At 45.6% G+C, this 23,803-nt stretch overlaps 1 protein-coding gene across 4 annotated transcripts in view; it reads right to left on the bottom strand.

Moving 5' to 3' along the window:
• col12a1a (collagen, type XII, alpha 1a) overlaps positions 1 to 23,803 on the bottom strand; it is a 52,573-nt gene that overhangs the window by 3,105 nt on the left and 25,665 nt on the right. For 3 of the 4 annotated variants that reach the window (XM_086183711.1, XM_086183709.1, XM_086183713.1), the window contains exons 29-64: positions 23,509 to 23,641; positions 23,297 to 23,317; positions 22,373 to 22,512; positions 19,508 to 19,637; positions 18,741 to 18,880; positions 18,538 to 18,667; positions 16,786 to 16,928; positions 15,590 to 15,719; positions 15,155 to 15,297; positions 14,916 to 15,045; positions 14,248 to 14,367; positions 14,004 to 14,150; positions 13,750 to 13,866; positions 13,484 to 13,636; positions 12,585 to 12,659; positions 12,371 to 12,510; positions 12,158 to 12,281; positions 11,934 to 12,077; positions 11,513 to 11,677; positions 11,250 to 11,288; positions 10,995 to 11,133; positions 10,276 to 10,418; positions 9,851 to 9,960; positions 5,943 to 6,101; positions 5,598 to 5,675; positions 4,734 to 4,820; positions 4,240 to 4,293; positions 3,810 to 3,905; positions 3,396 to 3,449; positions 2,597 to 2,650; positions 2,350 to 2,403; positions 1,771 to 1,842; positions 1,633 to 1,668; positions 1,492 to 1,558; positions 1,227 to 1,409; positions 943 to 1,020 (exon numbers count right to left, since the gene is read on the bottom strand). In XM_086183711.1, the coding sequence (XP_086039837.1) occupies positions 943 to 1,020; positions 1,227 to 1,409; positions 1,492 to 1,558; positions 1,633 to 1,668; positions 1,771 to 1,842; positions 2,350 to 2,403; positions 2,597 to 2,650; positions 3,396 to 3,449; positions 3,810 to 3,905; positions 4,240 to 4,293; positions 4,734 to 4,820; positions 5,598 to 5,675; positions 5,943 to 6,101; positions 9,851 to 9,960; positions 10,276 to 10,418; positions 10,995 to 11,133; positions 11,250 to 11,288; positions 11,513 to 11,677; positions 11,934 to 12,077; positions 12,158 to 12,281; positions 12,371 to 12,510; positions 12,585 to 12,659; positions 13,484 to 13,636; positions 13,750 to 13,866; positions 14,004 to 14,150; positions 14,248 to 14,367; positions 14,916 to 15,045; positions 15,155 to 15,297; positions 15,590 to 15,719; positions 16,786 to 16,928; positions 18,538 to 18,667; positions 18,741 to 18,880; positions 19,508 to 19,637; positions 22,373 to 22,512; positions 23,297 to 23,317; positions 23,509 to 23,641 (3,928 nt within the window). The remainder of the gene's footprint in view (positions 1 to 942; positions 1,021 to 1,226; positions 1,410 to 1,491; positions 1,559 to 1,632; positions 1,669 to 1,770; positions 1,843 to 2,349; positions 2,404 to 2,596; positions 2,651 to 3,395; positions 3,450 to 3,809; positions 3,906 to 4,239; positions 4,294 to 4,733; positions 4,821 to 5,597; positions 5,676 to 5,942; positions 6,102 to 9,850; positions 9,961 to 10,275; positions 10,419 to 10,994; positions 11,134 to 11,249; positions 11,289 to 11,512; positions 11,678 to 11,933; positions 12,078 to 12,157; positions 12,282 to 12,370; positions 12,511 to 12,584; positions 12,660 to 13,483; positions 13,637 to 13,749; positions 13,867 to 14,003; positions 14,151 to 14,247; positions 14,368 to 14,915; positions 15,046 to 15,154; positions 15,298 to 15,589; positions 15,720 to 16,785; positions 16,929 to 18,537; positions 18,668 to 18,740; positions 18,881 to 19,507; positions 19,638 to 22,372; positions 22,513 to 23,296; positions 23,318 to 23,508; positions 23,642 to 23,803) is intronic. The other variant, XM_086183712.1, reaches the window with a different exon arrangement.

Here is a 23,803-nt window from a genome sequence, read left to right as displayed (position 1 = left end):
CATTTTTCAATGGCTCAATTAAAAAGCTTGACCAAAAAAATGGGGTCTAGAGCTGTGTGGAGTAAACCCCCACCCACCACCACCACACCTCCTCCCTTCTCCCCCAGCCCCATCTGTCTAGACAGTGAAAACTCGGGATGGAATTTTCCCCCCTCTCTCTTTTCTCTCCCTTAAGTGAGCCCATGTGTTGTCAATGAACCCACCAAAGAACGCTCATTGTACAACAATCTGATTCTCTCTCTCTCACACACACACATGCACGCACACACATACACACACACACACACTGGAGTGAGTCATCAGCGTGGACTTCCTCCCACTGGTTGTTTCTCACTTCATTCACAGAAACAGTCGCATCAGTAGTGGCTAAATAAAGGAGTCCTGCTGCTTCCCCAGAGAAAAAAAACATCTCCTTATTAAAAATTACATGTTTGATATCGGCTGCAGCTAAATCCCTGATTTCTAGAACTGAATGGTGAGCTTCACTCACTGTAAAGTATGAATTTATGCGTTTATGCACATGCATTCCATTTACTGTGTAATATTTCAAATGTTCACCATGTTTGGAGAAGCTCAATGTACATAAATCCTAAAAGCAAGACTTGGGAATATGTTGGGCTCCAGCCAAACATTTATGCAGTGCAGCTGCCCGAATGAAGGTGCCTGGAACACAGATATTGTGGGTAAATGTGCAGGAATGTGGTTTTAATTGGACAAACGGGGCTAATCTGTGTCTTAGCGAGTTCCTCAAAACAAATGAAAAAGCTGTGAAATCTGGTTTTAAGATAAAGTAGCACGACAACAGTGGGAGACCAGCAGCCCGTCTGCAGCTGCTGAATGTTTACCAGAAAAACCTGGATGCTTATGTTTCTTGCCTCATTGGGATGGAAGAGTCAACAGTTAATGGGCGTTCTCATGCTAGAACCAGAATAATGATGTTACCTGGTGGCCCATTTGCACCTCTTTGTCCACGGATGCCAGTACCTGGAGAGCCTCTCTCTCCCTTCTCTCCTGGCAAACCTGCGACGACCAAGAAACATGAGGAAAACACTCACAACAAAACAGGAAATGGCCACGTACAGCCTGAATGAGTGTGAGACGATACACGACATATAACGGATGACCCAAGACAGTGTTGTGATGTCATTCATTGCTACAGTCTATTTCATGGTTCAACATTGGCTAATTATATCTCAGCTAGAAGTTCTCTAAATCTGTTAAACTACCTCTCTCTCCTTGACTTCCAGGTAAACCAGGGGTTCCCGGGAAACCGGAACGACCACTTTGTCCAGGCTCTCCTCTGGTCCCCGGTTCACCAGGTGGTCCAGGTGGGCCAGCTGGTCCTGGAGAGTTGCTACGGTATCCAGAAGGAATCTGGTTGAGCATCATGTCAATTCTGCTCATCTGACCTGGAACAAAGAACAAATCAGCGGCATGATTTATTTCTGCTGGAGCGTCTAAAATACCCTACGGACTGAGAGTTGCACTCACTGTTCACAAGCTGTTCACAAACTTGTCTTGCAATTGAACGCATCATGCCCTGGGATGCAAAATCTCCCTGGAGACAGAGAGATTCATTAATTTCTTATCTGAGCCAGAATTCTAATCATATTTCGAGATGATGAAACCTACCCTCTCTCCTTTCTCTCCTTTGAGGCCGACAGGTCCCTGTTAATGAGAAGAACGACAGGTTTGAACACACACCAGGTGACACACTCGTTCACCTGACAAAAACCTTCCCAACACGCTCCATTGTTAATCAGTACGTACAGGGTTTCCTGGATCGCCTGGTTTTCCTGGTTTTCCAGTAATTCCAGGAACACCTGGATTTCCAGGGCTTCCCTGGAAAACACAGATTAACGTTAAGTCGAGTTAATTCACAATAAACATAATCACAGCCTTTACCACATGCTCCCTGTTGTGTAACAAGATTTAAGTCTGGACCAAAGTTTTGAGTTCTGACATCTGCAAAGGGGGCACGAAGCAAACGCTGCCAAGAACACCAGAGAGGAGATGGAAACACACTCAGTCACAAACACCAGCGCTGCTAACAGCTCTTGGAGGAGCAGAGATGGTATAATGAATGTGGAGTCCATACTGGCATGCTGCCTGTTGGCATCATGGCTGGATTAAGTAGATTCAGACTTCCCCAAACCACAGAAGACACAAAATGAGATGCATGCACCATCATCGCAGCAGCGGAGGGGACGTGAGAGGACAGTCTGCTTTTTATGTGCCGTTCCAGCAGAGTGCAACTGAGGAGCCAGTAATTGTTTCAGATACATCTGTATCTATAAAAAATACTCGAAGGAATATTTATTTAATTCTTTTCTAGTGAAACTCACTCACCATTGGCCCTGGTGGGCCTCTAGGTCCAGATGGTCCCTCCTTTCCTGGTGGCCCCTGCGTAGAAACACACAAATGGGTTCCAACCATTTCCACCGGTGTCACTTCGGTTACAGTCCGTCTTTTCAAACCGTATTTTCAAATATTTCAGCTGACACAAGTGTGATATGTAACATATAACATCATTAGGTGTTGGATGCATGTCTAAAAGGGAGCGTTTGCACCAAGCAGACATGGAGGTGGATCTTACCCGCGCTCCGCTTGGTCCAACGGGACCCAGAGGACCACGTTGTCCAGGAGAACCCTGGGAAAAACCAGACACACTTAAACACTAATGATCAGGAAAGACACATCTATGCTGCTCCCTAATGCATTTTTTGGACCAAACTCTAAAGAAACAAAATCCTGCAGTTTCCTAGTTATTTAGCCAAAGTTAATACACGATTTTTCTTCTCAAAACGCTCCATCAGTTGACACATGATAGCTACATGAAATGTACATTGACATGGCTGTTATTATTAGCTTTACTGAGTAAATGAATCATGTCAAGGCTGCTAAAAATCTCCCGAAAGTTGGGAAAGCTGAGTGACCTCTGGATGAATGAAATGAAGAATGTAAAATGTATTTAGTTTTCGATCTAAACTTCCATCTTTGGACTGAAGTCTCGCTGTGAAGGTAAAACTTCACTCCCTATTGACTGTCAGTCAAAGACCCTCAAAGTTTAAACAGACACAAAGTTTCTACCAAGTCAGGATCATCTTCAATTACAATACCGTGGAAGAATATGTTCCATTCCCTATTTCCCCTCTGGTAACATGAGTCTATAATAATTTAACTGCATCACTGGCCTACCGTTTGTCAATCATGGAGCTGATCTGAGAGTGCGGGTGTCCCTGAGGATGGCATGTTAAACCTCCCATTCTGAGTGTGGTTTCTATCTTGCTGTGTGGACTGAATGCAGGCTCCAGTAGCAACACGTCTCTCTATGGATAGTCTCCTGTTTCCTCTCAATAGACCACAAACTGTGTGAGGGGGGGGTGGATACTTACGCGCTGCCCCGGCAGGCCTGGGTCTCCAGCATCTCCCTTTGGTCCCTGACGACCCTGGAGGAGGAGGAGGAGGAGAGAAAGACAAGCTTTACTGCTTTGTTGTTTTATCCCTTTAGTCTGTGACTGATTTCATGTTTTGACAAGAGCATCTGCAGGTAAGAAAATAAAAAAAAAAACAGGCTTGCTGCCTGACGAGAAATATGAAAGCTCTAATGACTAATATGTTTTGACTTTAGTTGTAAATCCCTCTCAGAGAACATTCCAGCCATCCTACAGTGTTCTCTCGCTCTCTCACACCCACACACACCACACTAGTCATAAGTGATCGTGTCTATCACACAGACTAAACTCTCCCTTCCACTGATACTGGTGACAAATTCCAACCTCTCTCATTTTAAGTGTAGCTGAACTTACAGGTTCTCCAGGTAGAGAGAGTCCGTTGGGGCCTTGAGGACCTGGTGGTCCCATCGGGCCTGCAGGGCCTGCCTCACCGCGTGGACCCATTGCACCCTACACAAGAAGACAACAGAGATCCAACAAAACCTAAATCAGACTCAATAAATAGAGACAAAGGACTCTTGTGGGAAGGGGCCCCTGTTAAAGTTGAGGAAAAATATACTGAATTCAGATGTGTTGAGCTTGTGTGATGGCGTAAGTGAACGTATTGTTGCTGCACAGCAGTACGAGTGTCTGGAAAACCACAGCGATGAGAATGTGACCTTCATTATCTGTGGATTTTACATTAATGTCACCACGCTCAGCTGGCAGCAGAAGCACTTTAGAAATGTAAGCCTGTAAAAACACAATTTAGAACATTCTCAAAGAGAAGCTCTGGCCTACTCACAGATTTGCCTGGATCTCCTCTATCTCCTCGTGGTCCCTTAGAACCTGGGCTACCCTGGAAAAGAGAGGAGGAAGAAACACAGCGAGTTAAACAGCAGGAGCAGATTCCAAAAGCCCTAAAAAACCCAAAGCCATGCGAAAATCCTCACCGGGGCTGAGTGAGGTTACCAAGCACACATATTCCAGACTTCACTTTAAGACTTTCACTGTTGTTTTTCCAACAGGCATTTATCTTTTGACACCCCCCCCCCCCCCCCCCCCAAAGCCCACGTTTCATTGCATGCCACTGGTCTCATCCTCAACTCCTCTCTCCGAGGGAAAAGAAAATAGCACTCCTGAAGCAGGGGGACATCCTCAGTCTAGCTAAGATCAAACTGAATAGCAGGCAAATGTCAAGCAGCTCTTTTTAGTTGTGCTATCATTAGCATGTATGGCATTTTCATCATGTTTGACTTCTGAGGAAAGCTTTTTATCAGATGCAAGAGGAGGTCTTACCAAAGGTCCGGGAGGCCCCTGAGGGCCGATGCTGTCCTGCGTGCATGTGCAGGAGTGGGGAAGGGACGGGCACTTGGCCTCATCCCTCTGGAAATGAGAGAAATGAGATGCAGGAATTAGAAAAGAGAAACAGTCTAATCACCTTTCACACCCACTGATGGATCTTAGCATGTATAAAATATAAAGCGTCAGTCTGTGACAGTATCCTGGCAGAACGCGGCTCCAGCCATGGTTGGAGTTTAAGGGGAAGAGACAGTTTCAGGCGGCCGGATGGAACAGTGGCTCTCACTGACATGCGACTGGAATCAACAGAGTCAGTATGGGGCTTTAGGACCAAATACTCAGTGGCAGCTGCAAAGCTTGTCCAGATTTTTTGGAGAGAGATGAGTTATATAACTCTGCAGTAACTGACATGATGTATTAATATCTGATGCAAATTCTACATGAAACATAATTGGTTAAATGTGCATGCATCCGGTAGTCACCATACTGAAGTACAGTGCGGAGTGATTGTGGTCGGCTGATCTAGAGGAGCTATTTTTCATGATGTACTGGAAACAGTCCGATTAACACAGGACTCAAGGTCTTGTTCAGTTCAACAGAGGCAATTTCTTTTTGAACAGCAGTCTAGTCTTTCATTCTGCTTAATGACTAAAGCAGCATCTGTAGACGCGACGGTAAAGCCTGGAGGAAGTACGCATACATGCAGTATTTATAGTCACAAAGTGCCTCTTACTACTCTTTCTAGTTAAAAATAATGATTGCCGTCGGTCCTTCATAAAAGTATAAATCCAAATACTTTGGCTTGCCCCCCTTCCACCAAACGCCGTAAGTCACATGATTGTAAAATGTCGTTGTTCTTACTGTGGATGGAAGGTCGCAGCATTTGTCTCGGCTGACCCAGCTCAAGCTGCAGATGATATCAAACATTTGGAGCTGGAACTGTACAACAGAGAGAGGGGGTGGAAAAATTGAGGGGTGTTACCAAAAGTTCCCATTTATCATGAAAATTCACATTGTTGAAAACGACAAATATGAGCCCCTGTGAGACCAGGAAAGATACAAGCTGTCTTCCTTCAAACAGTCAGATTTAATGGTGCAACGACACACAGGAGGGTTCCTAGGTATTCGTTCATCGGAAAGAGGTGAGATACTCTTCCAAATGTGTTTTTCCAAACCTTTTAACAAGTTCTTTTTTTTTTAACTCACTGTTGCAGACTGCCTCCTTCCGCCTCCAGACTTGACCATCTTGCCAAGCACTTCGGAGCCCTCCAGCGAGATGTTGCTGGCCTCCTTGATGGGCTTCTCTGCCACCTCCTGGCAGTCCAAGTTCAGCTTGACCTTCTCTGGAGAGATGCTGATGTGGAGCTGCAGGAGGAAGACGATGGACAGACGGCACAATTAACAAACCATTCTTGTCCTCTTAAAACGCCGCAGCAGCCAATTTTGTTGCAACTTGTTTACTTGGCAGGAAGAACTAAGTGCTGGAACTGGGTTTGGAATTCATTTGAATTTGGACGGGGTATGATTGCCCTTTAAAAGAGAAGGGAAATTATTTAAGAGTGAAACCATGAGGGTAGAAACCTCACGAAACCTTTCTAAACTGTGCTGTCTGGAGCTTAGAAAGATGCTGAGTCTAGGTTTCACATAATTGCTAGATTCAAAGATTGTTTAGTCTTTGTGTTAATTATCAACGCTGATTATTCCCCAGTGTGGTTACTGATTTGGCATGTGACTACTGTTTGATGACTCTGCAGATGAACGCACCACAAAAGGAAGGAAATATAGAACAGCTGGCCATTTCCTTGAAGCATCAAAGCTTTTGACTGTACAACAACGCACAATGACAAAGCCTCCGATTTTATTTTATTTTTTTCAAGGTTCCTGTCCGGCGAACCCCCCACTCGACATCTTGATGTCGTTTGCGGTGTGCCATCCAAAGAACTCCACTTTCCCTCCACCGATGCAAATTTTCCCTCTGCTCGACAGTCAGACAAGCTTTCTTTATGTCAGAAAAAGCAAGCTTCCACTTCTTTTTACGAAGCCAAACCAACCACAGACTAGGCCATAATTCTTGGCAACCAATCACAAAATTACAGTCGACTTCCTTGGCAACAGAACAAACTATCTAGCGACCACAAGGGGAGATGGGTGTCGTTTATCCCAGGATTCTGGCAGGGCTACACGACACCGTAGAGGGCTAACCAAAACAACTCTGGATGATATAGTGGGATGGCACATAATGTATGTATATATTACCTCACTAACCAATATGTAAACACACTAAAAACACTCAAGTCACTGGAAAATGAGGTCTCGAGTCAACTAGCATTCTAGTGACCCTCCGGTGGATGAAATCCTACGGCAGCCAAGTGTTGACAGAAACATTTTCACCCCGTTGTTAACTCAGCGGGGTTTCGCTGTGTCAACACTCGACCGTCAGGGTACATATGGTACGATTTCAGCCTGACACCATCTCCACTCCAACATATTTCCCTGATTTCTATCAGATGAGACCGTATTGATCTTGGCTTTGTCCGATCCTGAACCTTGAGGAGTTAATGGCCCTCATTTTTTTTTTTTTTTTGTGCAGGTTCTAATGAGCAGGTGTTTCTCTCGCCAAACGGATCCAAGAATATGTTAGTTTTTATTAAGAGTTTGTGGAAATATAAAACCAGGACAAAATCTCCATTAGATTTTTAGCACAAACAGTGTCAGAACTGATCAGATCTGTTCACATGCAAGAGGAGAGAGAGCAAAAAAAGAGGTTTTCTTTGGCAAAACGTCCTGTATTTATGCGAGGTTTCTTGGTTCATTAAGGCTGCTTATCGAGGAAACTGGAAATAAGTGTCTTCTTCTCTTCTCGAGGAACAATAGTTGTGTGTTCAAGTGCAGTGAAGCAAAAAAAATCAAAATGTTCACACCAACATACACACTCCGATGTAACCGTGAACTCATGAGTAGCCTGTGTGACTCATGGAAAATGTCCTCTTCACTCGGATTAACAGGAACGCTCCCTCTATGGACTTCCACCCCGTGAGTGTGGGAGTAACGGGGTTCCCCAGCGGGCTAGTGAGTGGCTAGCATCTGCTCAAGTCATTTTTGAGAGCTTTCCCACATGTTCAACTCGCGGCAGACCACAACCTTAGACAAAATTTGCAAGCACTCCCTGACCCAGGGCCGCGGTGCAGAGCACACGGAGGGCATCGAGTACTGAGATACTAGAGAGCATCAGACAGTCAGCTCGCATCGAGAGTCATGACTTAAGTTCAGCAAAGCAAGACGATTTCCAGAGGTTGACAAAATGTTGGATTGAAATAGGAAGTAAATGTGTGTTTGGATAGAACTCTTAGAGGCGTGCGTGCATCAAGGTCAGGAGTAAAAAAGACGGACTGAAGAGTGATTCAAAACAGCAGACAATCAGTATCGAACTTAACTGTTGCAATAAGATACAGTGGAGGGTCAGCAGACTCATTTAGCAGACACACGCGCACACACATTCATAAACACACACACACACACACACACACACACACACACACAGGCTGAGGTAACAGCAGTGGACAAAGTGTTGGGAAACCACTGACAACATGTCAGCGGTGGCACTTTGTCAGCAGACCAGTAAATAAGCAGCTAGGTAGACCGCTGCAGACTCCTCAGTTCATGGAACAGCAACTGCTGCACCGCAAGCTAGCCACCCAGTGTACATTCAAACTACAGGCTCCTTTCACAGCCACAGACGGAACACACACACAAAAATGATTAGTGTCCAACTAGAACAGCGATGATGTCATTCTGAACTATTTCCTGACGCAGCATTTTCCTGAGTCGTTCCTGAAGCTACCCATAATTAGCCGATGCTAAATTACAAACCATTTTCAGCTCTGATCTGGAGGCTGGGATCATATCGGTTACTCAGATCAAGTAATCCCGAGATTTATCAAGAAAAGGGGGGGGGGCTTTGATAATTGTTGCACTGAAAAGGAGTCATTCATTTTGATAATCTCAGGAAAAACCTGTAGATGAAATAGGGGTCTCGCTGTCCAAATTCAAAAGCAATTGGACGTGACTGAGTACATTGGAACCAGAATTTTTCCCTCCAGGACTGAATCTGGCATCATCAGTTATTTCAAGCCAGTTTGAAAATATACTACCCTTCATTGTTCTCCTCTCTACACCCGATCACGGTGGACATGTTTTATAGTCGCTGCTGCTTTGAGTTGGATGTGACGGTATGTGATGTCTCCTTTCGCCTCCTGCTGTTACCTCAAGAGGTGCTACACAAATGCTGTTTATCACGGCTATCAGCATGGCATGTGGAACTAATGGAACTCTGAGGAAAGAACAAAGATGTTAAATAAGACTAATGCCACTCTGGGCAATTACTTCTTCTTTTTCTTTCCTTTTTTTTAAATTCAAATTAGATGAGAGTTTTTTTGACACATCGGTAGACGTCTAGTTCCCGTTCACGACGTCTGTCCTAATAAGCACCCTCTTAGATTTATGACATGAAAAACATGGTGGATGATGACATGGATTGGTTTCCAGAGTCCAGAAAATAAATCATCCAGACAACATCGTCAAGTTTTAGGTCTTACTTAGTGAAAAATGTCCAGACTTAAGAATATATTACTGAAACACTGCATGCCAAGATAAAGCAAAAATAAAAAAACCCATTCAGTTTCCTGGCTGGCAGGACAGTTGGGAGCTGATCGGTTTGGAATTCTCCTAACAACTCCAGCCTTGATGTGGTCAGACCTCCATGGTTAGCTGCAGCAGTTTGCACATTATGACGGAGCACTGAGGTTTCAGCATTTCTCTTTAAATTAATTTACAACCTCCACAGCTCATTTATTAAATTAACTGACCAAATTCCAAAAGAATACATCAGGCTATAAGATGGATGGCAGGAAGCTTCGGGTAACGTGATACACATACATTGCAAATGAAATGATGTGTAAAAGCCCCAAAGAGACATATAAATGACTTGAAAGGAGAATAAAAAAGGAAATTAAAACACCGAATACGTGTCGTAAAAGGATAATCAACCCACAGGTGACCACTAAATTAATAACCGACTGTGCGGTGCACACGCTAGTCCTCCTCGCCATGTTTACCTTGTGGAAGCTTCCATGGAAAACCCGCTTCACTTGTTCCTCATTAAATGTGGCTCTCTGGATCTCTCCTCGAGTGTCCTTGTTGTAGAATGTGATTGTTTTGCTGGAAGCTGAAAAGAGAGGGACCTTGGATGAATCCACGGCCACGGATGTGCTACAATGCGGTGGCACGCGAAGCACAGACAGCACTATGGAGAACATATGGCTGTAGAACATTCAGGGATTTGAGCCACGCTTGTAATGACTTGCACGCGTTTAACACACATGGAATTAAAAATAAACTGACCGGTGTGACTTATGTGCTTTATACTGGGTTTATTTCGGTTGCACACCAACTCATCTGACGAATGGACTTTGCCTCTTGGTAAATGAGTTGGAAAGAGGAAGAACAAAGGAAAGCAACGCACAGCTGTGGATCAACTTACGGTTGATGGAGACCCCGACCTCGGGGTTGTTGTTTTTGTCTGCGATCTGCCAGATATCAAAAGGTTCGGTGGTTGTGTCGGGCAGGAGGCGGAAGAGCATGATGATGGTGTAAGATGGGGGAAGACCCTCTGGGTGGATCTCCCTGTTGGTGTTGAGGACATGTCATGAGTCATGAGTCAGAAGTGTGCCCTCGCTACACTGGCAGAATATCAACGTACTAGGGATTCAAGACGGTTAACCCTTTCTACACCGACACAGCATCATAGTCTTGATTGCCAGTTTCCCCTCTGGCCTCGTAGAAATTGCTCACATATTGAAAGTATTTTCGCCGTCTCTCTCTCTCTCTCTCTCTCTCTCCATCGCTGCAATTTGAAGTGTTTCCACTTGTGCGCATTAAGTTAATAGCTCTGTCCATGCACACAAAATATGCATAATTATAAACAGATTAAAAAAGTATACTTTGCGGAGTACTTGAGGAGTTCTGCAATTGACTAACACCACTTTAATGAGGCCAATAACGAGACAAAGCTCTTGACTCAGGGTTGATGAGAACCTGTTCCAGGGATTTTCGGGCTTATTGCCAAAGGGCACAAGGAAAATCCCTTTGACAACAGAGCTATTGAGCATCATTATGAGCAATGACTGCAGGCTAGGCAGCATTACAGCGTGCAGGTGATAAAGCCAGTGGGTCGGGACCCAGACGCTACTCAGCTCTTACTTGGTGGGCTGGTTCAGGAAGGCATCCTTGTGCAGCCTGTAGGCGATGTAGCTGTTGAAGGAGCCGGGCTCCATGGAGACACCGTTCATGCCGGCGAATGTGCGATCCGTTATGTTGAAGGCTTCCAGCATCCTGAACCCTGAAGGCGAAAAATGGAAATGTTAATAGTATATAATGATTGTGTGTAATTACTGCCAACCAGCTCTGTAGGAGTGAGTCTGTGTGTGTGTGTCCATAGTGATGCTGTGTGCTTACCAGGCGTGGTGAATCCATTGATGTAGATCAGAGGACAAGCTAAAACAAGACAAAGTGTTATGAGAAGTTGGAAAAGAGATTAAGTTGTAAAGAATGCGATTCATCTCTGTTATACATTTCCTCTGGCGGAGGATCAGTTGAGGAGTGAGCTTCCTGCTACCTCTGCAGGTGCACTCGTCGAGAAACGCTCTCCTCTGAGAGTGCAGACGGTCTAAACTTTGACAGAGTTTTAAATAGGGAGAGCTAGAAGAGCTCAGTCTTACTGGAAGTGGCTGTTTCACAGATGAAAGTGATCAGGTTGTCCTGGATCTTGTCGAAAGCGTCGTAATCATCGACCACGAACACATGCCTTTCGCTGGGCTTGCTGCCGATTGCTCTCAGCTCTGACATATCCACATCAGCCACGCCAACCACAAATACACTGTAGCCTGTAGGGGGTAAAACATACAGAAGACAAAGACCATTGTATTGCTTCCAAAAACCACAGGCAGTTTCATCACTGCAGGGATTATTAAGAATTTAATAAATCAGCCAGAAATGGTGGCGCTGATGGAGAAAATCAAAATTTGGGAGCAAAAGCGGATTTGGATAATTCAAAACAGCTCCACTACTGCCGTACAGTTGTACTGTCCACACAATGTACACCAAAAAACACATGAGAGTGATTAACAGCTGCAAACGTACCAGAATGCTGCAGTTTTTCAGCGTTCTTCTTGACCTCATCCTGGGACCGTCCATCGGTGACCACCACCAGAACCTTCGGGACGTTCCTCCTCATGCCACTGTCCGAGGTGAAGACCTTCTCATAGACGTGCTTCAGAGCGATGCCTGGAGGAAGAATGAAGGTGACAGGTCATCAAATCTGAAGAGTTTGGCGGTTCCAGTCGGGATTTTTCTCTCAGCTGCACCTGTCTTGGTGTTTCCTCCTCTGTAGCGGACGTTCTGCAGAGCTGATATCACGATGCCCTTGTCGTGGTAGGTGTTCAGCTTGAACTCAGTTTTGGCGTCGTCGCTGTACTGCACGAATGAAACCTGTGCAAAGACAAGACAACCGACTATCAACAAAACATTATGAACACCTCGCAATTTCAGAAAGACACGGATCCCAACGCCACGCTGACCTGCATCCCAGTGGGGCTGATGACCTCAAAGGCTCCAGTCATGCTCTTGACAAACTGGATGACCTTGTGGAAGCTATCGTCACCGATACTCCAGGAACCATCAATAAGGAAGACAAGGTCGGCTTTGGCACCTTTGCAAACTGCAGCACAAACTCGTGTTTAATCACAGCCGAAGTATTTCACTAATCATGCACAATGTCACAGGTTTCCTCACCGTCCAGCGCAGGGGGGACTGTTGCCGGGGGAGGAGGGGTGGGGGGCTCCGTCGGCTTTTCTGTGGGTTTGACCACTTTGGAAGAAAACAGGGACACGTGTAAACAATCAGGAGTGACATACTTGAGGGGCTATTTGGATGAACTAGTCGGGCCAGCAACATGTTTGTTCTTCAGTAGCTGAGTGATCAAGCTGTGCCATTGGATGCTGCTCTTCAGAAATTATTACACAAACTCTCCTATGTTACATCATCGGGTGGGAGGGGGGGGCGTGAGTGACCTGGTCTCAATTACTTTGACAACTGGTTCGCTCGTAAGGGGGCGTGTCTTTCAGCTGTCATGATAATGAAAGTCATGACACGTCAATCTTCAGAAAAATGTCAGCTGACTCACATTAGCACAGTCGTCCTGCGAACTTTCAAACACAAATGTTTCAGTTCTTTCCACTCGTTTGGATTCCCTTTAGAAAATCAATGATTTTATTTAAGCGGGCGACGGGCTGTCTGCTCAGTTCTGGCCCTGAGGCTTCGGTCCAGCAGGCCCCGTAGTGTGAAGCAAGTGTTGAGCTCCAGGTAGCAGACGGAACCCAAAGAGAAGCGATGTAGGACGGGGATCAGGGGAGCAGCGGTGCAAAGCTAACAGGCTGCTGCAACCCCCCACCTCTTGCTATTCTGATCACTTGAAAACAGAAGTAGCCTAATAAGAGGAAATTTGTCGTCTGCTCCGGTTCCTCATTGCAGGGACTGAGTGGTCTTACATGCTGCCTTTCAATCGAGTTGTCAGCGTTTAATCTCCGGATGTACAAAAACTAGGTTTTGCCAAAGTTTGCTGGTTGTTTCGCGCAACTGTGGAAGAAAACTTTCATAACATACATGAACAGGTGTAGAGGAGGTGATCTTACATGTGCGCTCCTTGACACTGACGCCAGGTCCCTCTAGGTTGGGGGTTTGGGTGAACACAGTTGCAGTGTAGAGAGTGTCAGGGGTCAAGCCATCAAAGCAGTAACTACTCTCTGATCCTCTGACTGTGATCTCCTGAGCTCCCTTCTTGGAGGCTGAAGAGGTGGGAAAAAAAGGAGGGAAAAGAAGAAGTCAGGTAACAGGAAATATTTTCAGGATATTTCTTTGTTGTTAGTTTTTTTTGGAAGAAACGAGTTAATGCACTCACGGTCAACAGGATTGACTTTGAGCCTGTAGGAGGTGGCGGCTCTGTGAGGAGCCCATCGGATGCAGAAGGAGTCATAGCCAACGTTGTAGGTGGTCAAATCCGTCACGTTCAGGTACACTACAATGAAGCAATATTTTCATTTTTATAAGTAACAATAAATCAGCTCGTAACCATGGACGAGTTTAAACTCGGATAATCATTTTTAATTTTGTGGTGATAAACCTGTCAGTCGATAAATAGAATAATCGACGTACGTGTTGTGCCTTGGCCAATGAGAGGTGCGCTGTAGCCTGTGCTGTATTCTGCCAGCACCTTCAGGTCGTAGGTGGTTCCAGGTTTCAGGTTGTTCAGCTGGTGTGTGGTTACATCTCCAACGTTCACCTCCAGCGACTCATCGGTGCCTGAGACCAAACATTAAAAAAACAAACAAACATAAACTATGCAAAATAAATGTTGTCATGGAAAAAACAACAACACCCTGTCTGCACAAAGACATACCCTCAGGTGAGTAGATGAGCTTATAGCCGTTAACCCTGGAGGGGGCGGGGTCCCAGGATACCCTGAAGCGGGTGTACCACTCGTCAGAAACACGTAGGTTCCTGGGTCCAAGCATACCCACTGTTGGAAACAAGACAGGATAGTCAACACAGGCGTGGCTTGGTTGCAACCAGATGGCGTCGGATGTATCTCACGGTAATTACTTCATAATATCACTTTGCTCATTGTCTCTTCAATTACAGCAGAAATATATGAAAAAAGAAAAAAGATGAAGCTGCCTCAAGGAGCTGAGAGAAATTACGACATGAAATATGGTTCCTTTTGTTTGAAAGGCAAAATTAGGCAAGACTCTGGCCGGCACTGCAAGAGCTCCCTGACTGGAAAACAGCCAGTTCATAACGCTCTGGCCAAAAGAAAGAAGGAAAGAAAAAGCTCTCTGTGTTTTGGCCAGTGAGAAAAAGTGAAGAATTTCACATATTCCTTTTTTTTTGTAGATAAATGATTCAGGATCCCAATCAATGGATGATTCTATTCCGAGTTTCTGCAGTGAATTCCACACTCGGGGGACTGAACGTGTGTGTCTGCATAATATCCACTTGTGTGTGTCTCATGTCCTTAAATGCTCTCTGCTTCAGCTGAACAGATCTGGGAGCCAGAGGAGTGTGTACCTGTGCGTCCGTTTCCGTCCAGCTCTCCTCCTGGACCATCAGCGTAGATCGCTGTCACTTTGATATTGTAAGGGGTGTCTGGATCAAGGTTCTGCAGGACCACGTTGTTCCTGTTCCCAGGAACTGTAGTCTACAAAGCATGCCACAACCTGATCAGTGAGCAGCTAGCATGGAGGATGACTTGAAGGATGGGTAGTTTACTGAAAAGTAAAGAGCTGTGGAATGGCTCGCATGCTTACATATTCCTCGATGGGGTCTCCTGTGGTCGGGGCATAGGTGATGCGGTACTGTGTGACAGGTCCCTGGGCGTGTTCCCAACTCACGGAAAGAGTGGTGGTGGTGGGATCGTACACACGCATGTTCCTCGGGCCACCGCGGGGAACTACCAAAGGAAAAGTTGAGAAACAAGTGTTTGTTTTGCTGCGGTTTCCAAACATCTTTACGTCTCTAAGGTGCCGCTGGGTTCATGTTTTTACTTGTCTTATTTAATTGTATTTCTCCAGAGCACTCTGGGTTGCTCTGTACAGGCTAAGGTGCTGTTGAAAGGTTAATACCAGCTTAGGCTTGTTTTTAATTACTGAAATATCTCTACACGATGTTCAACTCAATCTCTCAGTGGCATCATATTTTCTTTTCAGCATTGCGCTCCAATACCATCCAGTCCAAGTTCTTACGGGTTTTGCCGGCATCAGAAATAGTGGGTCCTTCGCCGTCACTGTACAGGGCAACGACTCCAACGTTGTAGTCGGTGTCGGGGATCAGGTTCTGCAGCAGAGCCGTGGTGGTGGACCCTGGTACCAAAGTCTGCATGAAGACACCAAACATGTCATGTTTCCCTGAGTTTCTGCGCTGCACGAAACCAGTCCCAACCAAATCAGCAGGTCTGTGTTTACTTTTGATGGACTCATTCTGTAGGAGCGCACAGACATGACGAAAAGACACCCCCCCCCCCCGTGCTCCCACAGCTGCTTGTGCTGTACATTCCGCCAAACACCTCCCTTTCCTCCTCTCCCTTTGCTGTCAGCACTGAGTGAAAGGAAGAGACAAATATGCGTTTGATGTTCTGAGGTGTGTTGGTGGTGGGGGGGTTAAGGACAAGGATTGCCGTTTAACGCAGTCTGACAGTGAAGACAGCTGATTACATAGGGCCTTCCTCCTCCCCCTCCCCCTCCCCCTCTGGAAATACGTACACTTGTCAGTGGTTATGGAGACTCTGTGTGTTGTATCATTTGTAATGTCCTCCCATCGCTCCTGGTCAAGAATGTATTCAGGTGTGAGCAAGTGTGATATCACAGCTAACGTTATCCAACATTGACACAGCTGCATGGCATCGAGGAAAGTCTGAACTCGCCAGAAATGTGCAAACACACAAAGTGTGCATTTCTAGCGTGCCAGCTGGATGGTGCATCCTATCTGGCAGATAGCACAGAGAGGGAGAGAGAAAGGCACAGAGAGGGAGCGCTAATGGTGCAACGGCAAGTAAAACTTCAAAGGTATTCTTTAGGCAGCCCAGACATCATTTCCACAGGGAGATGTGGGCACTCTGGCTCCAGATGTCACACATGTATAGAGAAATGCAATTAAAGAATGTTTGTTAATTAACGGAGTTTGGGCTTCGATCTGCACGGATACAAACAAACATTTGGTGAGCAGCTTCGTGTTTAAACAGATCAGGGTGAGGCTGGTACATTCCTCCTGGCACATGCGATACTGTAAATGCTGTCAGTTGTTGCCGGAGCCACATGTGCTTGCACCTAAACCCAGATGTGCTGGGCTTACTGTCTGTGTGTAGAGCGCATGAGCTTGAGGTGATATACAGTAAATGTTCTTTCTTCTGTATACGTTAAGTGCTCGCTGGATGAAAACTCACTGATTCAGAGGGTCTGGCGCCAGTCAGAGGAGCATAGACCACCCGGTACTGCAGAACCGGACCTGTGGCAGCCTCCCAGCGAACATTCAGAGTGTTGGTGGAAGGGTTGAAAACCTGGATGTTCCTGACAGGGCGACGCTCCACTGTAGAGGCAGCGAGGAAGAGCAAGTAGAAGAGGGGGGGGGGGGGGCGAGAGAGAGGGCGAAAGAGAGAGATGGAAGTGAAAGGTCAGAGGAGGGTAAAGCCCCCCCAAAAAAAGTCAAGCGTGATGAGAGGACGAATGGCCAAAAAGTGAAGAGTGATGACAAGGTCAGGTCAGAGGTCAGCGAGGTAAGTGGTTTGTGCAGATCGGAAAGATAGATGGAGGAGAGAATGACATAAAACACAAGAAACAGACAGGTTGTTTAGGTCGTGTACATAAACGTGGTCAGAGGTCGGAAAATGAGAAGCTGAAAGCTCTTATAATAACAGCACACAAACATACGCACGCACCCATGCTCATATTTCTATCACCAGCAGACTCACGCCAGTCTAAAAGCGAATGTGTGGTGCAGAAGACTGAGAAGGTTTCAGTAAAATATCAAGAATACGGTCCTACAACCAGCTGATACAAGTTTAAGACACGGTTTTAACAATACTGCTATCAACAGGACACATCCTGTCAGTGCCCTAAAGGTTCGTGAAAAGGATACAAGGCGTAGATGCAGCTCCGTGTGAAGTTCTTAAAAACCAGAGCAGATGTTTGGAGCTTTTGTGCGTCTCGCCATTATAACCCCATAAATGCGGGAGGAAAAACAAACACAGCCAGAGAGCTTCCGTACCTTCAAAGATTCAAATGCTGTTCGCCTTTAGCTGCTTTGAATTTTAAAGCACAATAAAAATAAAAAAGATCCTTCCTGGCAAAATTATATTCTGCACCTCTGATTTGATACGGCGTCCTGGTTTGAGTACGCGAAAGCCAAATTGCTTAAGAAAGGAAAATGGGGGTAACAACAGCAGGCATGGAGCGTGACCTCAGTCATAAAACATATAAAGCTCCCCATTCATTTATACCACCCTTCTGTTCCGTTTTTCCCAAAGGAGAGCCAATTACTCAGTGTACCCCCCTCCCTCAATTCCCCTAGCCCCGCCATTATCCTGACCGCCACCCCACATTCCAACCTATAAATGGACAATATTACGGTAAAGAGAGAGGAGACACCATTGTGATGCTGCCAACAAGGAGGAATTCCTTCCTACGCAATCACCCCGCTAAATGCTGACTCACTCCCAAGCAGAGGTCGGTGGTTTGCGGGAGAAACTGGAAAATCTGTGATTAAATGACGTCCAGCGAAGCTGACTGAGCTTAACACTGATGCTTATGTTGAGTTTTTACATGTAGAGTGTTCACTGACTCATTCACCTCTAGAGATGTGAACGGTATTCCAGCTTGGCCAAAACGTTATTATACAAGGGATCCGTTCTAACTGCCTGAGTTATTGAAGGTTTCTGACATCCGCTAACATCCCGCCAACAGCTAAGGCCAGTAAGTTCATCCTGGACTGACATGAATGGATTCCAGGCCAATCCCAGCGCCGTCATGCAGTATGTCTTTCTCAGTCATGGTCTTCTCTAAACACACAGAACTGCCGTCCAAGGATGTAATCACAGCGTTTCAAGTTCCCTGCAGGGACAACCCTTGAAACTCCCACCGCCTGTAGTGATTTTTCTGAGCGCGTTACCTTATTAAACTACTTTTCAAGCGAGGCTTACATGTTTTGCCGTTCTCTGACATGCGTTGTCCCTCTCCAGCGGGGTAGACAGGAACCACGGTGACGGTGTAGACGGTGTCAGACTGGAGGTTCTTCAGCACGGTGTTTAATGTGCTGCCGGATACCTGCACCTGAAGGAGGGGAAACCCGTCAGGTTGAGTCCTGCTCGGTGGACGGTTGCTCAGCGGGGATTCTTCAGCTTACCATCTCTTCATCTCCTCCAGCTGCAGGGACGTAGAAGATCCTGTACTGACGCACGTTGCCCTCAGCGGGCTCCCACTGGACGTTCAGGGTACTGGTGGTGGGGTCAGTGACCTGCAGGTTCCTGACACCACCCAAAGGCTCTAGAGTACATAAAAATATGACACACTTAGCATCGCATCATTTTGAGGTCATGCTGATCATGCACGTTGTCATAGCAACTGTAGATATTCGTCTCATTCCAACCTAAAAACACAGAGGAGATAAACTTCATAAAACTTTCAACTTCCACCTTTATTTTCCAGCCTTTGTGGCCGCTAGAAAAAGAGGTGGCTACATCACGATACGCATCAGGATACCGTGCGATCACGGTATACAGCAGTACGATAGCACAGGATGAATACTACAATACTCCGCAAGGAATGAAAATTTCGAAACAGAGCTAAAAATACAACTTGCTGTGTACTTCCTTGGGAGTCTGACAATACCTACATCACAATACTTTGACAAATTGAATCAGAATTATTCCATTTAAAATTTCCATTCCAATTTATCTCAAAACAATTTGCAAAGATGCAGAGTTGTGCAAACTTGAACAGAAACATGATACCACCACCCCCCCCCCCCCGTAACCTGGACATTTGGCTTCCATGAACAGTAAAAGTCTTAAGTTTGCCCTTTCTTTATTAAATATCTTTGAAAAAAACAATAAATGACAAGGAGCTCACATCAAGCGAGAGCAACCAATCACAAAAGTGAAATGAACTTACTGGTCTTGCCGAGTCCGTTCAGCTCTCCGCTGACTCCTCCTGCATAGACGGCCACCACACTGATGGCGTATTCGGTATCAGGGGTCAGCTTGGGGATGAGGAGAGTGGTCTTCTTCCCTCCGATCTGAGTCTAGTCAGGGAAGGATTCATGTTAGCGTCACCGGCTGATATTCCGCGGCTGCCAAAGGTTTGCATGGTGATCATCCTGGGAGAGCTGTTCCAATATCCTTCACGAAAACACTTGTGTCTACATGTGTCTTTAAAAGCAACCATTTGAAACTCTGGGAGAGAGATTTCATCTGTTTATAAGATGGGAAAAAGGGTTGATGTCAATAACCTGATGGAAAGAATTCCAACCTCAAACTAGTAGCCTGCCAACATTGGAGGGGAAGAATGTTTCAGGGTGTTTGGACGTGATTAATACACAGTTCCTTGATGGAGGTAAGTCTCTCTTGTTTGCGTCTCTTTTCATAACGGACAATTTTGGCCTGAGCTGAAACAAGAGGGGACGCGCTGAAAAAAGGAATCTTGATGTGTTTGCATGTGAATTTAAGTACGATAATGTGTGTGCCTGCGTGTAAAACCTCCGCCTGAACCCTTTGAGGGCGTCCTTGAAAGGATCCCTCCGACCGTTTTAATGAACCGGCGGAATTAATAATTTCAGCTAAAATGAAAATATGATATGACTTTGTGATAGCTTTCATCTCGGAGCAAAAATGTGTGTCAGACATTTTGGAAAACAGATGTGTTGACCCAGACAAAACAATGCGATACTCCCAAACTAAGATGACTTGGCTGCTGTTAGCTTGTTTACTTCCAGGTTTTCATCAAGCCTTCGATGTGACATTATCCAGGCGGTCGGGTTAAGGACATTTCATCACCCTCCAAATAGGAGAAAAAACATTCCCACTGGGGTGAAAGGGAAACTAATGGTCAACAGGAGAAGTAAATAACATCTTCTTTTTTTCTTCTTTTTACAAAACATCTGACAGGGTAAATTATAAGGGGAGAAAATCAACTTAAACTTCTCAGCTGCTTTCTCTGGTATGATGAACGAGCTGTGGTAAAATAGGTGAAACAACAGCGACATAATAGGCAGGTTTGTGAGGGCAGCGGTGGAGAAAACGGTGTTGCGAGGCACTTAAAACGCTATGTAATATATGAGACTTGTGGCACAGCACTCTGTCATTACACTGACCTGGCTGGGCAAGTCCATTCAGTTTTAAGAAAAAATTGGGATCTACAGCCAAAAAGCACATTCTGCGAGGAGCGAACTATCGCAGCAGATAAATGTTTCATCTCCCTGGTATCTGCTCTGTGACCCAGCCCTCAAAATGTACCGTGAACTTTTCACGGCACTTAAATTTTATAGATTTCCCCTCAGCAACTCTTCGCTTCCCATGAACGCCATGAAGTAGTGGAGAGGAATATTTTTACGAAAGTCAGTTGGAACACTTAATAATGTGTTAAGAGGTTGTTTCACCATGTATCAGTGTGTGTGTGTGTGTGTGTGTGTGTGTGTGTGTGTGTGTGTGCGCGCGCATGCGCGTGTATAAGTAAGTACCACTTAGACTCCCCCCTGGTAGACAGGCTGAGGGAAGCAGTGAAAAATGTCTGACATTAAACTGAAACCAAAAAATCAAACTGTCATCCAAAAAGACTTTCAGTCAGGCTGCCAAAAATGCAGGACCAGCAGGAGTCAGGAAATATTGAGAAATACTCAGAAAGCTATGGTTCACATCAGAGATGCCATGTCTAAACAACAAATTAGGAGATTTGTCTTGGTATAAACTATATCAATGTAATACAAGTAGCAGAGTTCTTGGAGTCAAAGATGCTCCAGAGGAATCCACTGATTGAGTTAAAGCTCAGGGAGCCACTGACCACCGTTTGACTGAGTCATGTGAGACTCACGTCCACCGAAGAATGCAAGAAGTAGCTTTTAAAGCCCTAAAGAGAATACAACAAGGAAAATACACTTATTAGTCATCCTCCTCAGAGCCAAACAAGGAGAGAGTTCTCTCTGTGCGTGCTGAGACCCACGCAGACTGGATAACTGCTATTAGCGCAAGCGCTAGCACACCTCCGTTCAAAGCCCTTGTATACGCGATTCTCCAAAACAGTCTTGGTCTTCATTGGTAAAACTGAGATTGTGTGTAACATTCAGAATGAAGCATCGTCGTTTTAGAATCAGATCCAAAGCCAGAATTACTGTCCTGACTGATTCAAGGCCGCCCCTCAAACTTGAGCCGGCTTAAAACGTAATTGATGACTTGAAGAGCAACAACCGCTAATCATGTCTCATTTTGTGAGGGAGAATGAGGATAAATGAGATACTGGAACAAGGGGGGATTAAAGGTTTTGGGAACTGAGTAACTGGCATTGGGCTGGTTTTTGTGCGTCTCGCTGATGCACAGAAGAGAGGAGAGAATCTACCTTCCTCTCTGGCTCTGAGGGAGACGGCAAATGAGCTAAATTCCCCAAAAAGGTGGCATGCTCCTTTACGCCTGGAGATCAGAAACCTTCAATCTAAACAGGCTGCCACTACCAAGCGGCTTCCAGGTTTCCGCTACTACACACTCACCCCTCCAGTCCTTCATCACGCTCCTCCAGCTGCCTCTGTTCTTTCAGACGCGTAGTATTTGGGATTATTTCACACCTACAATAATTAAGTTTAAATTGTGTTCCTTCTCACAACTTTCTATTTGATTGCTTTTGGTGTTAATGGTTTCCCTGCATGAGACTCTGTGTAAGTGTGCGTCTATGTTGTGATTTGAAAGCACCGCATTTGCATGTACACACAAACACACACACACACACACACACACACACACTGTGCATGTGTCTGTGTTTTGTTCTACTTACAGTCTGGCTCCTTCCTCCAGCGGTGGGCACGTAAGTGATCCTGTAGTTCTGCACGCGGCCTGCTGCTGGACTCCACCTGGCGTTCAGGGTGGTGGTTGTTTCGTTGAACACAACCAAGTCGGTGGGAGGCGCGTTAGGTGCTGGAAAACCCCACGCATCACAATTACAACCAAGACCACTGAGTGGAGTCAGAGATCCACGTTTTTTTTTTCTTCTGAGAAATATCTTTTAAAGACGCAGTCCTTGATATGCTGTCAGAGAATCTTTTTTTTTTCTCTTTTTTGTGGTTGACTGTTTTGATTGTAACGGCGAATTCACTGACGCTCTGGCAAGGATCGCAACTTTAAAAGAAAAGAAAAGACACAATTCCACTCGCACGATTGTGTCTTTTCTGAAGCAGGGATGGATTCAGGAGCAAATGGATGGATGAAAAGATGATGAATGGATGGACTGATAAATGCACGGATGGATGGATGGATGGACGGACGGATGGATGGATGGATGGATGGATGGATGGACGGACGGATGGATGGATGGATGTGGATTCAAAAACAGGGACTGACATTCCCTGTGTGGCCAGAACATGCATGGTGATCCATCATCAGTCATTTTGCTCTGACTGAACAACAACACACTCATGAACAGCCTCGGGATGGACGATGCGGAAGACAAGACACACACACACACGCACGCGCGCGCGGACAGACAACGACACACACTTAATGTAGCTGGCTGTGACAGCTGCAGCACAACAGTGGATGGGTTAAGCGCCTTGCTTGATGATGATGACGATGATGACAATGATGAAGATGATGATTGGTTGACCAGTGAACAACAGCGCTGATGATTGGGCAATAAATAAATAAGACATGCGCTCATCACTTCATCACAAGCGTCCTCTTGCTTTACCACGAACATACTTACTTGGCACACCTTGCCTGGACACTAAAGAGGCAAAAATAGAAAGGTATAATGGGCACACCCTTCACTCAACATGTCACTCAGCAAATTACCAGAAGGTCAAAACAAAGGGTTAATCTTTGCCGTTTGTCAAGATCCAGCACAGAGATTCTGTCTGAGGCAAACGTGTGTTATCTGAAGTTGTCATCGCAGAGCCGAGGAGGCGTTCATCTTACATGTTCTCTCGGTTCCTAACAGATCCTCGCTCTCTGATTCATCCGGGTAGATGGCAGTGACAGACACATCGTAGGGAGTGTCCGGCTCCAGGTTCTCCAGGACGTGGGTTGTCTCGTCGCTATTCAGAATGGCCTGATGAAGAAAACACAAACACAGCATGTGGAAAAAGGTGTTTGGCTCAAAATGTACCCAATAAAAACCAAGGCATCTACATTGGAGTGATTTTAATTGGATTGGTAGAGAGAAGGTCTGTTTTTTAGATGATCTGCTTCCCTCTGAAGGTCTTTGTCATAG

Source organism: Aulostomus chinensis, chromosome 17 (assembly GCF_037954235.1).
Source record: "Aulostomus chinensis isolate RoL2024-O1b breed Wild chromosome 17, RoL_Achi_v1.0, whole genome shotgun sequence".
In the NCBI taxonomy this organism is placed as follows: domain Eukaryota; kingdom Metazoa; phylum Chordata; class Actinopteri; order Syngnathiformes; family Aulostomidae; genus Aulostomus; species Aulostomus chinensis.
This window is presented reverse-complemented; position numbering and strand designations above follow the sequence as displayed.